Here is a 19,801-nt window from a genome sequence, read left to right as displayed (position 1 = left end):
TGATAAGTCATTCAAAATCCTGGCAGCGATGGATGTAAACAACTAAATGAGCTTCATCATTCAGAGGAGACGCTGGAAACCCGATCAAACAGCCACAGCTGGAGTTTGGAACGTTTAGCAAAATGAAAAACAGAAATAGATTATTTCTCACCACCTTGTTTAAACAGACAAGAATAACTCTTCCTACCGGTGCTGTTAAGGATATGAGCTGCTGGCTGGAGCTTCTCACTACTCCAAAGTCTTAGACATGTTGACAATAAAAAGGAAGAAAAAGGTGCATCAAGAGTTTACACATCAATGGCTTTTATTAATCAAGGGGTAAAAATATACTATTTTAAAATCTTTCTGAATGTCCTTGTAACAAAAAAAGGTTCAGTTTTAGTACAAAACAGGTTGTGAAAAAACGGCTTTGCACTTTGAGAAGCACTGATGCAGAGAACAATCAGTGCGTTAATGAATGTTGGTCCAGGTTTCTCCATTAAATACAAAACACACACAGCGCTGCAGCTGGTTACAGTTTCTATCTGGTAGAAAAACCACATGAGCTCAATCTTGGCTTTTTAGGATTCCAATAGAGCAGTAGCAAAGCATCTGGACGCCTCCTGGAAGTCTTAAGTGAAAGAGATTTAGGTGTTTTGTTAAAGAGTTATGATACTGTGTTTTTTGGGGGGGGGGGGGGGGGGGGTTGCAGTAATGCAGAAAAAGCTCTGCTGATTTTTTAATCCACCTATTTCCCCTGTCACATATGGCCACATGGTGTGGATCATGACTGCAAAAGCAACATTTTGCAGTCATGAAGTGAGAATCCTCCATATGCTGGCTCAGCTCAGTCACGGCTGAGGAACTGTGTCATCTGAGGGGAGCTGGGAGGAGACCCCCGGGGTCAGACCCACAACAGGCTGGAGAGGCACTACATCCCTTCTGGCCTGGGAGACACTGCTGGACTCCAGTGTTTGCTCTGTCTCACTCACTGTGTCTTCAAAAGAAATGTTTAGAGCAAATAATTATAGCAATAAATGAAAGTGGTTACAGTTGCTGGATAAACTCAGTTTAAAATTCAAATGCAAGAATCGCATCACACAGATCAATATGAAGAATATAAAGGTTGTGCAAAAATGAACATCTATTTACACAGAAAGATAAGAAATAAAAAGCGCTTTCATCACAGACCAGCTTATTGTCATGACAGAACCGCTGTGGTTGAGAATGGAGCTAAAAATATACAGTCATTGACAAGTGATAAGTTACATGACAATTAGTCCATAGCCCTGACTAAGAGAAAGATTTGTCTGCTGCTACACAAAGGAGCAGCTGCCAGAAACCTTATTGAGACACAAGGACTGTAATTCCAAAAATAAGTTGTTTTCTAAAGACCTTTGAACTTAGAAAAAACATGCTGGTAAGAGCTGATAACTTCCCCTGCAATGTTTAGTTATGTTGATGTTGATGTTGTTAAGTTTCAAGTGAGGCCAGTATCAGCATTAAATCTTAGCAGAAAAGTCACAGAGCTCTAAGTTGATTATGATTATGATAATGTGTTTTATCATCCATATCCAGCTAAGTCTTTAAAATCAGAGGAATCATTTCTTGAGCTGTGCGTACGGTTGTGGTCCATCTACTGACCGGTTCTCTGCTCTACCAGAACAAATGGAGATTCTGATACTTTAATGTTGATCCATGAGGTTCCCTCTGGGTACTGCAGCTTCCTCCCACAGTCCAAAACCATGAATGTTAAGTTAACTCTTAGGCAAATGTGTGTCTGCGTGGTTGTTTTTCCAACTTCAGGTCATAATGCCAGTTTTTAAAATGTTTCTCTCTGAGGAATGTTGAACGTTTACTGCAGTGATCCCTTATACTGAGGGAGCCTGTGGTATTAGCAGAGAGGAACCGATCAATTTTAAAGAGATTAAGGTATAAATAAAATAAAGTCATTTGTTTGGTGTTATATTTTAATAAGCAGCTAAAATAGGTGAAATATGGAAGCATTTCTTTGGAAAAACCTTTTACTTTAAGAGAAATATCTAATCTTAGAAACATAATTGTCCACTTTTGTAAAACACGACTGCCAGCATCAGCAGCTTGCTTGATAAGCATTGTCATGACAACATGACATGCTGACAAGTCTGTGTATGTACAATGAATCTTTAATAGCATGATGTCTCTGAAGGAGTATTTCCTTTAACTGCTGAATATTTATCTGCCACTCTGCGAGTTTCAATCAGAAACTACAAAAGGAACAGAAATAAATTGGGATTCATTCTTTGAATGCTTAAATGGGACTTTAGAACACAAATGGCTGGAAAAGTGTCAGAAATGTCCAGGCAGCATCCATGACCAAATATCTTATGTGTTTACAATCCTGAGCAGGTTGGAATGTGAATATGAAACTGGATGTCATGTTGAAAAGCTGCGAGCTCATAATCCTGCTAAATTCCATTCAGAATTTTTCTTTTTTAAAACCATTTTTATTTGACATTTCAGGGGGATTTTGCAAAAGTGAATATTTGTATGCTACTCATTTACAGGGGCTCTGACCGCTATTAAAGTGCCAGCTTATTGTGCTGCAAAAAATCAGACCATAAATCATTCAAAACCCCTTTTGAAAAAAATAAACAATACAATATTCTGTGCAATTAACCTGAAGAACAAACCAATCTGTTCTAGAGAAAATTAAAAGAAGAAAAAAAGATTCTGTTGACATAGCTGTGCTGACCCTAAACTAACTTTGTCGAAGCGTCTTTTGATTAGTATTTGTTCACTCTGCCTTAAAGATGTTCTGGTCCACATTGTCTCTTGTCCACAGATGATTCACTTGAATCCACTGACTCTTGGCCAGATTTAGCTTTGGACTCTGACCAGGCCATGCCAGTCTTCTGCTTCTTAGCAGAGGCTTAAAGGTTTTAGTCGACTGTCTGATTGGTATTTGGAATGATTCATAACTGCCTTCACCTTGATAAATCCCCAGTTCTGTCCAAAGCAAACTTACTGATTCATTTGGCTAAATGAGGTAGAATAATCTCTAGGAAAAAGGCAGTCAGTCTTGCACTATGCCAGAGATTTTTCTCAAAGTCTGCACTCAGAAGTCAAAGATGGCAACAGAACAGAAGAAATATTTTTGCATCTTTAAAAAGATTATTCATAAAAACAAGAATGGGACCCAGCAGCTAGGGTTATTTATCTGTTTGGAGCATCTTGGTCAGAATTGGGCCAGCCTCCTGGTGAGTCACTCTCAAATATTAAATAGTTTGCATCGTACAGCGCTGATGACTCACAATACCCAAAATGTTGTCTTTCAATAAATGTTGTTTGTGGATTTTAATGCAAGGACAAGTATCAAAGTCTAATTTTGTCTGCCTGTTTTGCCAAGGATGTTACAAACTTTCTTTGAGGACATGATGGATAATCAACACCTGTGGTTCTGTCACACTTCTGCTAGAATTACTTTCCAAGCAAAACCTCTCCCTAATTGGAGCTCCTCTTTCCCCTGCGCATGAGAACATCTGTAATAAAGTCTTGTGATGAAGAGGACTAAAAATAAAAAAAGTCAGTTTTTGTCTCTCTGGTGTTACAGTGAAATCTCTTCAACACAAAGAACATAAAGGGCTTCTGGAAAGTACAGAGTGGTGTTCATATTAATCTGGGGCATCAAATGATTTGACTGATTTTCTTTTTTCCAGTCCGAGCATCACAGGATGTCCAAAAACAAGAATTTAGAAAACCAGCCTGAACTTATTGTGGATTTTCTCTAATTCACAAAAGAGCAAAATTACAAACAGAGGCTCCAGTATGATTACATGCATCCTCACTCATATTTTGTTTGATGTTCATTTGAAATCTGCTCCTTCACCACTGAGGTAATACCACCAGCATCTGATCCCTCTGATTGGTGTTCATTATTAAAATAGTTGAATTCCTGCATGGATTCAGCTTTTCAGAATAGTCCAGGCTCAGGGTGTTATGGACTATTCCAGTACTTTAATGGCACAGTTATTGTTTCTTTTTGAGCAGCGTATTGTGCCAGACTTTAACATTCAGAGTCCTGCATCGTCAAGCTTCCTCTGATAATAATGGGTTTGTTAGGCCACATACCCCTCTAATCTGTTTGTTTGTGTTTCGTCTTTCATGAGCCACCTAAGGGTTTGGGGTGTTGAGTTTTTTTCAAAATACACAGCAATGGAAAGAGAAAGAAATGGAACATTTATAAAGGAGGAGATAAGAATATAGGTGAGAAAGAAGGATAAAGAGAATAAGAAAACCTTAGAAATCTGCTTCACCTGCAGAAAAAGAGCAAAAACAGAACTGAGAAGCCATAGCAACAAACAACATGTGCTTAAGACATGGTGACAGCCTTTACTGCTTACTGCTAAAAATCTCTGGCAGTAAACAGTACCTAAAGATGTTTCACTGAACTGTTATTTTACAGTTTTTATTGTTTTTAATACTTTTTTTAATATTAGGACCTTCACAGATTGAGAAAAGCAGCAACTTCAAAATAAGAATGATCACAATATTTTCTTTTGTCTCATGAGATTAGTAAACAGAAATCAGTGGGCTTGACCTTTAGTCCTGCATTAAATATGTATGATAGTGACCCTGTGTGGGTTAGAAAAAAAATCTACAATCAATTCACACTTTTAAAGTTATTTGTTTTGTTGAACTATTCCACTGGGAGGGGAGATAGTACAGAAAAGTAACTTTTACTAATAACTTTCATGCTTACGAATGTTTAAAAATTGCAGTGTTAGAAACTCAAAGCTGTCTATCATTGAGCTGTACCTGCAGCAGAACTTCAGGATGGAAACTGCACTAACCCAACAGGTTCTGTTTCTCCTGAAAAGAAATGAGGCTAGCTACCTTGCTGGATGTTTTTCAAGGCCTCCTTCATTATAACTGAACCTTGCAACTTAAAGTGCTTAGTGACTGTTAGCAAGAACTTTCCTACACGTGAGGCCATTTTGATATCATGTGACAATAGCACAAAGTTCTTTTTTAGAGGGAACCTTTGCTAACCCTTATGTAATTATTTTTCAAGACTATCAGCCGATATTAGTCTTTTTTTTTACGTATCGTATTGGTCAGATGAATAAAACTGGGTCAATGTTAATGGTATTTATTTCCATCTTGTTACAATTTTCTTCTGGAGACAGGAGGAGGTCGGTCATGTGGTCTCTGTTTGGTCACATGACAGTGATAGCGTCACAAGATTGTGGGAAGTTTAACTGAAGCAGAGAAGCAGGGGTGAAGATAGCAGTGTGGTCGTTTTCCCCAAGGTGTTGAAAGAGAAGTTATCTGCCACATCAGCAATAATAGTAATATTGGCATGTACTGTACATATGTGTATGACATATTATTACATTATATCATTATATTATGCACTCAGGTCTTCATGATCTAATTCTTCTATGAAGGCATAATAAGCCTCGCCCAGCCCTTAAAATCACCAAGATACGCAATAACTGTTTCAAGTTTCATATAATTAGCTTTAAAAATGACCAATAAATTGTCAGTCTAGAAAAAAAGAAGCAAAACAGAAACACATTTGCATCCCAAGGCGCCTCATAGTTTAAACTGAACTACATCTGAGTTGGTTTAGACCAAACTAACTATGTTCTTTGCAGCTCGTCGTTGAATAGAATATAAATGATCTCTGTTTGTATTAGTTAATATCAGCTCCCACCACTATGCTGGATGAAGGCAAATGTACTGAGACATTCTGCTAGTGCCTGTCATTTAAACACCTTTCTAACCTCTTCTGTCTACAATAAAGCGCTTACTCTTTTTATGCTGTCATAGCAACAATTGTGCCATGCATTATTGCTATGATGATAAAAGATATCATGTCTTGCTTTGTCGTGCCTGTCTCAGGTTTTAGCTTCCACAGAGGATAAGAACAGCTGAAACTCAGCAGGGATGCAGAAGGCAGAAAGAGGAGTAGAAAGGCTCTTCGATCTGCACAAATCCCACTAAAAAAACTTTAGAGTAACAAGGCAACAACAAAAAGTCGCACGTTTCCCCCCCTAACGTGGAACAGAAAAACAAACTGTTTTCTTATACCAATATGGCAAAAAGAAACTGTAGAAGAGGTAAAAAAAGATTAAGCAATTTCAGATTTAATGAAAACAACACACAAAAATGTCCTCAGAATGGAAAATAGACATATAAAAGCAAGAGGTACAGTAGCGAATATTTAGTACAATAATATGAAACATAAACATTTGTGTAAACAACATTAACTATCTTGAAAGATATTTACATTCATAAATATTCTTAAAAGCTGCATTTGTGGCGTTCCGTGAGCATCGTGGCTCTGAAATTCACTCAGATCCTTTCCGCAGCAATCATATCGGAGTGGAGAACTGGTGAATCCATGTGTCACAAGATTTGTTTCTTTCTGACTGCACAACACAACGGGACAACAAGGTTAAAGCAGGTAAGCTCCAACCTTACCTGCCACAATGTGGCACCACACATTGTGGCAGCGTGGTGCAGCAGCTCTGTTGAGAGTTACTTCATTTAAACATCTTACAGGATTAATAAAAGCTGGATTGTAGAGTAATTCTTAGTTTTTGCATTTACTGATCAATATTCATCCATCCATTTTCTAACACCCTTGTCCTTAGTGGGGTCAGGAGGGGTGCTTGTGTCTATCTCCAGCTAACGTTCCAGGCGAGAGGCGGGGTCACCCTGAACAGGTTGCCAGTCTGTCGCAGGGCAACACAGAGACAGACATGACAAATAACCATGCACACACACACACACACTCACACCTAGGGAGAATTTGGAGAGACCAATTTATCTGACAGTCATGTTTTTGGACTGTGTGAGGAAGCCGGAGTACCCGGAGAAAACCCACGCATGCACAAGGAGAACATGCAAACTCCGTGCAGAAAGACCCCGGGTAGGGAATCGAACCCAGGACCTTCTTGCTGCAAGGCAACAGTGCTACCAACTGCACCACTGTGCAGCCCCTGATCAATATCAAAAGTCAAATTTAAAGCTTAAATTAAAATGGCCTTTTACTTCTTAGTAAGCTAAGAGGTAAAATTTTCTTTAGGCACCAATGGGTGGCAAAAGTGTGGTTCTTGGAATGCAGATGGAAAAAGAATGATTTTAAAGCTTCATAAAATATATATATATAAAAAAAATGATACAATAAAACATATTTGTCTTTTATTTGCCACACTTTATGCTTCAGTTTAAATTTGACCGTTAAATGGGGCCACAAGGATCTAGGATTTGTTACAGAGTCGCAAACTTGGGGCATTAAACCTGGCAGAGAACACACAAAACATTTTGTTTTCTTGGTGATCAAGACAGAAAAGAATCAACCACAAACTTTTTGAAAATTAGGTGCTTGTCTGTAAGTAAGGCAAATATAAGACCCTTGATATACTGTATTTTGGGTGTGCATTAATTTGCATATCCCTTTTTGACAAAAAAAAATCTTATTTCAATTCTTTCAAATATTGCATGATTAGTGGATTGTTAGAGTTGTTAAAATAAAACAAACAAAAAACCAAAATACATTGGTAAGATAAACATTCATGAAGACTCCATGTTCATAACAGGAGTCAAAAATCCCTAAAAAGACTACATTTGTAGTTTGAATTTTGGTGGCCCTGTGTTCTTTCACCTTGACTATTTTAACTCATTTGGCAAAAAAGATCCATATTACAGTGACATGTTTCATGGCCCATGTTTGTGTGAAAGGTTGAAGTTACTGAAGATTCTCAGCTTTGCATAACATGTACCTAACAGCTCCAGTACTCAATTTTTATTAGGTGCTATGCAGACCTCTCATCAGATAAAAACCGGTGTAATATTCATGTTTAGAAATTACAGGCATAAAACGAAGCATGGCCTCACCTGCACTGTAATCACATTGAGGTTTTGGTTGTCCTGTACCCGTCTTTTCAAATCCACAATCAATTCGTAAACCATGAGATGAGTTTTACCAACCATGTCAGTTTGTACCCACTGATGGAACATTTCGTATCTGCTATTTGGCAAAAAGTCATTTAGGTAGCTTTCTATATTCTACTCATAGTATTCTAGGAGGAAATGTAGTTCTGTGAAGAGTTCTGAATGTCTTATATCGGATGAGACTATGGGTTAGAACCAATTGTCTGTTAATGGGTATGAAATCAAAGTAGAAAGAAGCAGAATGGTAACACGAAATGGTGCTATAAAGTGCTAAATAAAGCAGAACTTATTTGCTACTAAAATTGTAATAATTACTACTTAAAATGTTTGCTTAAAAGACAAAAACTAATTTGGAAGTGATTTGTACTATTTCTGTTCATAGGCGCAGTTTTCCTTTGAGCCAAATGCTAACAGGATGGTTGGAGGCTCACAAAGCATTACTAGCTTGTTTGCTTATTAGCCCAAGACACAAAATCACTTTGCTAGCATGTGTTACAGCTCATATTTTTAGCTTCGCTGTATAATTCATGTCACAACTAAGGTCACATAAATCCATTTCTTTTTCTATGTTGCTAAAAACAGACAATCGCCAAAGTTCAGGAGACATTTTCTGCTTATTTTTAGGTATTGACGCAAGTTCCTGAGATCTGAAATAGACGCCTGACATTCTTTGGTCAAAAAGCCAACAACAAAGACCCAAATCTCGGTTTTCAGCCATGAGTGTACATGGCTGAAAACCATGTGCATCCTCAGCGAAGAGATGTAGAGAATGCACTGAGGCACTTAACTTCCTTCCACCATATTCTTCTATTGGTGAATAGTTTTCTATGCTTGATTCAACAGCCAAAAACTACAATGTGAATGTATATTCAGGTTTAAAAAGGCGTGAAAAACATTCTCCTATCTGCACAAAAGCAAAAGTGATAAACTTATACAACAAGACGCCACACAGATAAATATTTAGCAGCCATAATAACCTTTTAATATTTACATTTTCCTCAGCGTGAGTTCAATCTTAGACAGCTGCCATTGGTCTATCTATAAAGAAGAGCGCCATTTGTATGAATGATGGGAACTGGTAACGTTTGGGAAAGCAGTCAGTTCAAAAGGATCAAATCCCCGTAATTCCGTGTTGCTCAATTTATCCGTAGTGTGTTCATTTTTGAGGGCCCAGATTAAATCAGTTTGCTATAATGTGCTTACCATATTTTCTAATATCCTTAGAAAATGGAGCTGGTCCCTTTTGACCATCTGTAACATGATTGGAGTGTGTAAGTGGGTTTTCTCAGCAGAACTTTTCAGCAGGATTACTAATGCTTCTAAGAATTGGCAATGGAATTTTTGCTGCTTTTTTTCTCTTCACTTTTCAGCAACCACTTTAATTTTAGCAGAATGAAAAATGGTCTGCTTGGCGCTTACAGTTTGAGCTGAGAGAGTGATAAATACTTAACATTTAACAAAGACCCATAAGGGAGGGTTTTTACCACATATCATTAAACTACATATCTAATAAAACGGAATAATTTAGTTACTTTCTGTTTTGAAATAAAAGTTTGACTGACTAACTGACTGACTGACTGACGCAGAAATACTTGCTAAAACTTGATACACGTACATTTAGACATAAGTTTAAACATTGCTAAGGTCCGGATTTACAGCATCTGGCTTCTTCAGAATGTTTCATGTTAATGACGTAAAAGTGGGATTAAAAACATAACAGTTCAGGCTGCAGATGCTATGAAAATATGGATGCGTATTTTCATAGTGTGTCTGTGTTCTATTTGTGTTCTATATGTAATACATACACAGATTTTTTTAGAGTGTGAAAAGATCAGAAATGGGCTGTTCATACTGTCTTAAAAAAGTTTGATTTGCAGGCTGTGAATGCAACCTGCAAAGATGCAAAAGAGGATCAGTCCCGCCAATACTGTTAAGAGAGAGAACCGTATAAATCGTTCCACTACTAGGGAATGTGTAGAAATTGACTTAGACTTGGATTAGAGTTGGTGATAATCTGGCACACAGTTACAACAGCTGTGTCAACATAGTGTAGAAAAAGATAGAATGACTGCATGACAACACTCTCATAACATCATCACCGGTATCCAAGGTGGAGGTTATGCCACCTATTACTTATTTGATCTGATATTAATAATCCTCACAACAGTCAAATATTGTTTCACCCATTTCATTCCACTTAGCTATTTGTGTGCTTAACCTTTATGAGTGTATTTTTGAAACCCAAGGTGCCCTAACAAACTGCATGTTGCTTTTTTTCTAGAGCTTTAAAGATATTAGGCACTTTTATCACCAAATTATATGCTTTCAGTCCTCATTTTCCCCACATTGAATCTCTTTTGAGCTAAATATGTGCGCCTGTGTAAATGATTCAAGAGAAAAGATGTGCTAATGGACTGTGGTTATAAAGTCTATTCAGATCTCAAAGAATACTGACAGCTTTTAGGGAATTGAGCAGAATGTGTAAAATTACAGGATAGATGGTGATAAACAGACTTTACTGCTCACATTGTTTTTGCTAAATAAAAGTACAAGTAATTAACGACATGAAGTAAATCATATACCAAATAAGGGCTTAACAACAGCAATCCCAGAAAAGCAAGTGTTCACTTTTCTCCTATTAGAGAACCAGTTTCCCATCTGCCTGTTTAGTTCTGATAATCTGAGCTGTTAAACAAGAATAAATCTCCATCGGAATTTCAATTATTTTTGTTCATTGTTATGGGCAGTAAAGCTTCCATTTTTTAAAATCATGACAGATATAATGGTTACTTGAATGTTAACTAATTAAACAGCTACAGAACTAAACCTCAAATACTAAATGTTACATGTCAAAAATCGGACTTGCAGTTCAGGTTTTCCCACAGATAGGGGCCACAATAAAGATTTTGCACTTGCAATTTTGTTCTGTTGAATTACATAATACTGTGTTTGTTGATAAAATAAAAACAACAACAACTCAGATTATACTATAGGGGCAGAGAAGAAAAAAGACGTTAACTCAAATCCAAAATGTTGAAAAAAGTGTCGTCCTATGTAGGGTTCTCCACATTGATGGATGTGACAGTGGCCATGAAACAGCGTTGGAAAAGGCGGTCGGGGTCTGGCTGCTGGTTGTCACAGTCTAGCTTGCCTCTTACAAAGTGTTTCCTGAGGCCTTGTGGGCCAGCAGGGGCGCTGCTGTGGCTGGCTCCCGCTCCTTGTTGACTGATGATGGCGTCTGGAAAAATGAAAAAACGAAAACTTGAGCTTGGATTCAGTATGAAATACGTATTGCTGCTTCTCCAACAGATTTATCAAAGCAACTTAACCCATTTAAGCTTGAATGGCCTACTATGAGGAACATGCACCAAGACACGATTCATAATGAGGAAGAGACAGGCTTGTCCATGACACAAATGGCTCAAAGCCAGTAGTCTTGGTGTGATACTGAAAAAGTGGGACCCACATACATTCAAGCTGTGTTTCACAAAATAAAATAATTTTCTTAAAACCCAACAGAGACCGAGATTACATTTTGCACCCAAGACGGAGGCAGCAATAAAGCTTAAACAGTTTTTATCAAGAATGTCTTAAAGTTTCTTTTGTATTGGACGCTCAGATTACTTTGTCTCTTCAGGCATACCTGACATGTTTCCATTGTATTCTCCTTAGTCTGAAAAACCAGAAAAAAGAAAACTTGAAGAGGTGTCCTAGATGTTTCCAAAGGGAGCATCAACCCATCACTATGACGACAAACTAACACCGCCTACTGTTGCTGGCTTTTTGCTTGACAATGTCATTCCAGGTATAGGAAGGCTAGAATCCTGTGGCTGTGTGGGTTTGTTTCCTAACCTCCACCGTTTCCATGATGTCTGTTGTCTGTTGTTTTCCCTTTAGATGATCTTGGCCCTTTCCCAACCCATGATGTGATTTTTCCGTTTACCGTGGTCCGCTGTAGCTGATTTCAAGATTTTTTTTTCGGCTTGTTGCTAGGCTTAGAAACAACAGCTGTCACACCTCTGATGAAGACGAAGGCATACAGTCGAAATGTCAGGTAATTTGAGTGTCTAATAACAAAATCAACTTTAAGATTTTATTGCATACAGGCACAAGTAGTTTTATTGAAATAATAATAAAAGGTGAAAGCAGGAACAGAACATTATCCTTTTTCTTTTTCAGGTCAGACTGTAAAAGAGACATGATGGTGACTGACTGGTAACACAACCAGGACAGAATGCTAAAACAGGAAGTTATGTTTTATCCAGCAGGTGGTTTCCCAGGGTTTCCTCTGCAGAGACTCAGATATATTAGAAGATAAGCCTTTCGTTCCTCACAAGACTAAAGGTTTGAAAAGATAGTCTCACTCCAACCAATCAAATGCTTTTTCAGCATCAAATGACATTATTACCTCACAGGTTTTTGTTTCTGGATGTAGATTAATGGTATAGAATATTATACTGGTGTCTGATGTTAAAAGAATATTAATCTTTTCTAAATGCTGTCTGATCAGGGAACATAATCATTGGGATTAAATTCTGAAGATGACATGTCAATACTTTAGCAAGAATTTTTGAGTCGGTGTTAAGAAGAGAGGTAGGGCGATTAAAAACTGCAACTAAGCAGATCTTTGCCTTTTTTGAACAATAAAGATAAAACTGCTTGATGGATGAGTATTGGTACTGCCTTTGAGGTCACACTGACAGTAGCAAGGCCATCCGGACTGGGTGCTTTCCTGCTTTGGATGCTTCTGAATGCTGACGCTATTTCTGTAGTTGTCGGATCTTCCTCAAGCTCATTAAAATGATCAGCAGTGACAGAAGTGATTTGCAGAGATCTGAAAATGTTTTCTCAGCTCATCAACGCCAGCGGGCAAGTCAGAGCTGTACATTGATTTGTAAAAATCTCTAAAGCAGGAATTTATTTCTGCATCATTAGTGTGTCGCGCCCCCTCATCTCCCATGTTTTATCACTGGGATTGTTTGTTTCACTGATGTTAGCTGATGTGCAAGCAATCAACCTGTCTTCTTACTTTTTCAGCCATCGTTTTGGATACAATATATTCAGCTTGTTGTGTAGAAATAATATCAAATTTAGTTTTAGTGATTAGTGTTTTGTAAAACGTTCTGCTGTCGGAGATCTACGGTAAAACTCATCCACATTTAGAAGCTCTTTGGTTAGTTGTTTAAGACATTCCTTTTTTGCTATATGAAATTGTTATGACCACCATGTTCAAAGTGTCCCATAATGCCAAAGATGAAACTCCTGGGATGTGATGAACTGCTACAAAGAATTTACCTTCAGATTAAACATATTTCAAAAATACCTATTCTGAGAGCAGTAAGGCGCCACAGACAGGCTGTAGAGAGTAGTTTCATAGAGAGGCCCCTAGTCTGAGATGACTACATCCAGAATCACACTTTGTTATTAGGAGCCACAAACACCAAACAGTCATCCATGTAGAAAGAAACAAATTACCCACAGTTTCTTTACTCAACTCATTCATTCATCTTTTGCACATTTCCTCAGGAAACCGTCCTTGGAAACTGTAACTTCAAGGAGGAGCTGAGTCTTGAAGGTGGAGCTAGGTCCACCCAGACGTTTTGCACAGCTGAATGGTTGCCATAGTGATTAAAGGATTTCTCAAACATGCATGAAAGAATCAAGGCAACACTCCAGGAATATTTTTATGAGGGAATAATGATGTAAAACTTAAAAAGTTAATTTTACATAATACTGCCCCTTTAAGCCGCTTGACAAAAAGTGTTGTTTTCTGTTGTTTCGTGTTGTGTCCATATCAATAAACTCGTAGCTGTCTTTGTTTTCCTCTGGATGAAAGAGTAACACAGTTGGGTGTTGAGAACCAGGTTTTTCAATGGGAATCCATTTTCTTCAATCATCATTGATGTATCCAGCACACAAACAGCCAAACAGATGCCATTCTCCTTGAAGAAGCCAATCGTCTCTCAGTGAACCTTTTGTTCCAACTGTGCACATAATACCGGCACATCGACTCCTCCACAACAAAGACACTTTGTGCTGTCAGAATTGCCTCTTTCACTTTCACGTTTTGTTCTTTCTAATCCAATAAAGTGACATCTGTAGCATCTGTAGTTCCCTTTAACCAAAATGAGGTTGTGATCTCTGCTCCTTCACACATTTATTTATGTTTGATAAGGGAACATTGTTGGCATTTCCAAATAAAGGGAAAGTTAGGATCATTTTTCTCTCAATAAAGAGAGAATAAAGTTGCCTTTTAAATTTCTCCTGCAGTTTGTAGAGCACCTTTGTGGTGACTGCTCTACTCTATCTGTGATGTCAAACTCATCCAGGTAATGAATTCCTTCCATTTCACTAGAGCGTCCTCTAAGGAAACGGCTGTGATCCTGAAGCACTTCTGCATCATCCCTTTTTATTGGAGGCTGTGAGAAAACTCGTTCCATGAAAGCATGGGCAATTTTCTGCCAAATAATGTTTTTGCTTTCAGAATTGATAGATTGATGGGCTTCTGTAGCCCATCAATCTAGCTTTTGGAAGTGAGGTCTGATGGGCCTCAGTTCCAGAAGATAAAGCTCCGTGACACCTAGCTTTTTTTCTTTTTTTGCTAAGATGGATGGCATTGTGTTGTGTCCTCATTATGTACAGCATATAGTTATGATCCTCATTTCCTGAGCTGTGATTCATATTTTGAATGCTTTCATTTTGATGCTCTGTCCTCTCTGTTATCATATTGAGGCAGCAGGATATGACGTTTATTAGATACAGACACAATGTATAGCTAACGTAACTACATCTGAATGAAGAGTTCAATAATTGTTTCCTTTGATGCTCTAGTAATTTATCTTTATCTGCTGCTGATTTCTTAACTGATACTGCAGCAAATTCAGAGGAGGAACAAAACGCTGCTGGTTAGAAAAGAGACATTGAGATTAAAACATGCCTTTCATTAATTTACCACATAAAAACATACAACTTAGAAAAATTATGTGCAAGACACAATTAAACTAAAAATGATTGCAATACGTGAAGCAGTCACACTCTCTTCCCTGCTACTCAAGCAGGGGGGTGAATAGCCCCTGGTTACAAGTTTAGTTGAACTACATATTCATAAGCAAATAAGAAAACTAAAAAACTTGAAACCTAAATAAATGAACATCAGACAAATTACTTTAAAGGCTCCTACAGAAACAGACCCAAACAGATGTGAGCCTTCATGAATCAAGCTGGCGTTGCAGAGCCCTGATTAAGCCTGGAGTGGAACTCAACAGAACTCATACGGAGCATTTCACGTAAAAATAGTGCCAGGAATCTTCTGTCAAAGTGAGATGTCAATGTGTACATATCAAACAATATGCATAGTAATACACAGCGTGATGGTGGCGATGGCAGTAGGAGTTTCAGCTGCACAGAGTGGCATGCTGGTTCGGTCTCTGGGCACCTTGCCTGCCCAGGGCAATCTAGTAATGTCCCTTTAATATTTTGATCTGAATAAATAAATTATAAATAAAATGTATTATTTTTATGTGAATAAGCTCGCTCATGTGATAAGTCACTAAAAATCATGGCAGCGACGGATGTAAATAGTTACATGAGATTTATTCATAATTCAGCCATGGCGCTAACGATCCCCATCTATCAGCCAATCAGAGGAGACTTCAGCATCTAATTCAGGTGTTGGAGCAACAAGCTCCGCCTACCTGGCAGCGGCTGTGTTCTGAGGATGTCGTAGTTGGCTGTTTTATGGAGGAGATGCGGATTCAACATATCCGAATGACATGCAACATTTTATGAACTGTGTGATGCTGTGAGAGCTCTGGTGCAGCTCCAGCTGCACATTGTCTGAGAAAAAACATCATTCTGCCACCACTTCCTGTTGTATTCTTTGTCGTTTTCGCCAGTAGTAACTTCCAGTTGTTGATCACGTGACTCATGAGATGCAAAAACAGTGTTTCCTTTGCAACCTTTCTGAAATATGATATGGCTGAAAAACCAACTCATTCTAGCGCAAAAACTTTTTATTGAAAAACCTGAGTTTTTTCAAAAGTAGCATGCCTCCACTGAGCAAATTTATTGTCATAGTTTTAATTTGCACTATTCTATGGATAATGGAAATGCATCTAAAGTCTGTTTAAGGTCTCTTAAAACCATGGGTCGTCCCTGGTCAAATGTGCAAAAGTGTATCTTTGGCCATCTGGTTACACAAACAGATACATCAATCCTTCAAGCTGCCAAGTCAGCTAATTCAAACATTTTCAGTCTGAAAACTCTAAAAATGGGCAACAACCAGTTAAGGTACATCAGCCTTTTAATTTTTATATAAAGCTGGTCGACAACATTCATACTCAATAATTCTTAGTTTGATTGATTCATGTAAATCTGCACCCAGCAGCCAGTCACTGACTTCCTGTTCCTGCTTCATTCTTTCCAGGGTCAAAGAGGTTACAGAGCTAATGCTAACACCAAGATATATTGTCGATTGTGCACACTGTCACACACCAACCACTAAACCTGTCATGCATGTGAGTTTGGAAAAGAAGGAGCCCAGAAAAAAGCCCCACAGGCACAGGGATCCTGCAGTCAGATGCAGTAATGCCTCAGGTGAGACTCAAACTTGGAATATTTCTCCTACAGTTAATGCTGCCTAGATTTTATTTGACCTTGTCACAATGGGCTTATTGTTAGAATTTCAATCACTTCCCACTCACCAATTCTAAACTGAAAACACGTTTAAAGCATTTCACTTCTGGAACTTATGTAAATTTAGTTTGAAACATCATTTTAAGCACATTCCACGAGTAAGAGGCCTGTCACACAGAGATGATCCTCTACAGCCCTATAAACTCCACTGAATTCTTCCCAAGATTATTCAAACCCCAGAGGGATGAACGCTGTGGGGTAACACTTAATGTCAAATGTGTGAAGACAGACAGGCTAAAACTATTGACATTATTCTGTATATTAAGTTTAAGACCTTGAAAATACATTTACAGCCCAGTCCATCTTTTTTTCGCCCCCCCAACACTATTGTCAGTGGACTACTGAATAATTTAAAGCATGTCAATGTTTTAGTAGACTGGGCCCCACACAGACGCTGCATCTGGAGACAGTACCTGGTGCTCGAAGGGGCAGTCCGCTGTCCAGACCTCTGGGTTTGGTGGTGACAAACAGGTAGCAGAGGACGCACAGAGTGATGACGAAAGCAAGCAGGACCACAGCCGCAACGGAGAGACCCACAAGAGCTCCGAGGCTGCAGGGCACAGCAGAAGGAAGCTTAGAGCAGAGAACAGTGTGGGACTAGAAGATTTCTTTGTCTCTGCTCGCAGCTGCAGCACTTCGGCTTCCTGCAGGAAAGATAGTTTTGCACCTCTTTTCCAATTTTGCAAAATAAAAACTGCAGGTGTGTCGAGTAATTAAAGCTGACAACTTTTTTGTATGCGAAGCAGTGATAAGACAGAGTCTGTTCTGTGATGAGAGAAATGAAGCCTGCTTAATCTTTTATTAGATCATTTCACGCGATTACCTTTATATTCTGCAAAAACAAGAATGAAAATTAAGTCAAGAAAATCAGCCAACCTGGAAACACGGTCCAGTTTTCAGGCAGAGACTCCGAGCTGGATGTCAGATTCAGATTAGTGTGTCCATTAAAAACATGATGGATAATTTGGACTGAATGTGCTGGTTCTGTTGGTTTCACCGTTCGGACACACACAAACACCCCCCCCCCACACACACACACACATACCGACCGGCTGAAAATAACAGTCATTCAGTATAAACTGAGCTGAAACATCTGCGCTCATAAGAACATATTGAGATTCTGGTGTGCTTCCCAGGATATACATTATGCAGCATTAGAGTCTACAGCACAGCCACAAGCTCATTATACATAATGCCACATAACGATGCATAGTGGCCAGCATACACAGACCAGAGCCAGTAATTCTCCTGGACCTCAGAGCTGTTGCACAGTCTGGCTGAGACTAAAATAGCATATTCATTTCATAAACATATAAAAGCAAATGTACTCAGTGACTGTTCAGCTCATAAAACATTTTCGGCAAATATGTTATAGCTACAGAGCGACATGCAGCTCAGCTCCACCTCCATCAGAGAAGACAGACACCTGGATTGATCCAAGGCTGCTTCTGTCCGCGTGGGATGCAGGTGTGGAATGAAACAGCAACATGAATTACTTCTTAAATAATGAATACGTCTTTAGGAATGTATTCACAATCTGGCAATAATTATGACATTTCATGGAGTCCGTCTGGCAGCAGAAGTCTAACCTTCAAGGACTTACAGTATTCTAACTACATCCGTGACTTTAACGTGTTGATTTTGAAGAATTACGTGGCTCTTAAAACTTTAATGGAATTATCCACTTTTTTTCCTAACATACAAAGTTTCTGTCCAGAACTTTTGTACTCACGCATTTCTGGTATTTCCATTTATCTGATGCAGAATCGATATCCACACACGAACAGCAGTGATGGACGACAAAATCACTTCTAACTTGTGGATTCGACTCTGAAACGTCTTCAGGGTTATAAAAAAAAAAAAAAAAAAGACCACTTGAAAGACTCTGCAGCTTCATTACAGGATCAGTGTACTCCTCTTGTTTTTCTGGTTTATGACAAGAAATTAGAGTTGCAACAACTATTAAATTATTGAAAGTTTAAGAGTTGATTTAATACATGTAGAGTGTGAGAGGTACACTGATCCCATAAAATCACTTCTGGTTATGTCGTCCATATTTGCAGTGCTGGTGTTGGTCAGAGGGCCTGGCAGCCTCTCCTCTGTCAGACTGCCTCAGGGCAGCTGTGGCTACTATCAGGTAGCTTGACACTGTCAATGTGTGAATGGATGAATGTGGTGTGAAGCTCTTTAGGATCCTCTGGAGTTGATAAAACTCTATACAAGTACAGGCATTTACTTCTCTTGGTCCATCAAAAACCATTTGCATTTGTTTTTTTTCTTTCTGCCCTCCAGGGGTCTTTTGTCGGCTCTAGTGCCCCTTATATGAAAATAGGCTGACAGGAAAGGGAGAAGACATGCGGCAAATATCACGGGGTCCAGGAATCGAACCCGCGACGTCCGCGTCAAGGACTCAAGGCCTCCAAATGTGGGTCGCGCTATCCTCTACGTCACCACAGCACGCCCCAAACTCCAGTGTTAACGAGATTCTGGTTTTATTACCGGTTTGTCAGCACTGGGGACACACTGAGATACTTCAGCACACACACTGTTCATTGAAATACTTGTTGAATAGCTGCTCTTTGCTCAGTTCATTAATAAAGCTTTCATAAACTCATCAGCTCCCGCTGACATTAAGCAGCGCCTCGTTTATTTTACGCTTCATTGTTTGAACGTTTTTAATCAACCCAGAAGCAGTTCCGCTGTTGTTATCGGACATAAAGCAACGCAATATGCAAATTCCTCACTGCGCGGAAACTCCGCAGGCTAAATGTCAGCAACACCTTCCTGAGCGAACCGGAGGTGTTCAGTTCAGCCAGGCTGGTCAGAGAGGGACGCAGAGACCAGTCTGCTCCTGAAACATGTGGGCTGCTGCTGAACTGAGCAACAGGCAGTTTGATCACCTCCTGAACCCAAACGGAGCTCCACCTCTGCACACAGTCACAGTGGTCCCTCACCTCAGCCACCACATGTATCCATACTCGTAGGGGAAGAAGCTGTTCGGGTCATCACAGCAGTACTTCAAGTCACTGAAGCCGCAGCAGAACACCGCCGTGGACTCGCCCCCCGCCTTCGGACACGTGAAGCTGTCCACGAACAGCTTTTCCCTGGAGTGGTAACTCTCGCACACCGCGCTCATGTCAGGCGCACAGGACGCGCAACCGGCCAGTGGGAACAGATTGCTCTC

The 19,801-nt window shown here is 39.2% G+C and overlaps 1 protein-coding gene across 1 annotated transcript; it reads right to left on the bottom strand.

Annotated features, from left to right (window-relative positions):
- Window positions 1-7,155: 7,155 nt before the first annotated feature.
- Window positions 7,156-19,801, bottom strand: LOC114150366 (protein shisa-like-2A). The gene is made up of 3 exons (XM_028026725.1): window positions 19,572-19,801; window positions 17,031-17,167; window positions 7,156-11,161 (listed from the first exon to the last, which is right to left on the bottom strand). The coding sequence occupies exons 1-3, from the start codon at window positions 19,751-19,753 to the stop codon at window positions 10,974-10,976; spliced, it is 507 nt and encodes a 168-aa protein (XP_027882526.1). The 5' UTR covers window positions 19,754-19,801; the 3' UTR covers window positions 7,156-10,973.

Source organism: Xiphophorus couchianus, chromosome 9, assembly GCF_001444195.1.
Source record: "Xiphophorus couchianus chromosome 9, X_couchianus-1.0, whole genome shotgun sequence".
Taxonomy (NCBI): domain Eukaryota; kingdom Metazoa; phylum Chordata; class Actinopteri; order Cyprinodontiformes; family Poeciliidae; genus Xiphophorus; species Xiphophorus couchianus.
This window is presented reverse-complemented; position numbering and strand designations above follow the sequence as displayed.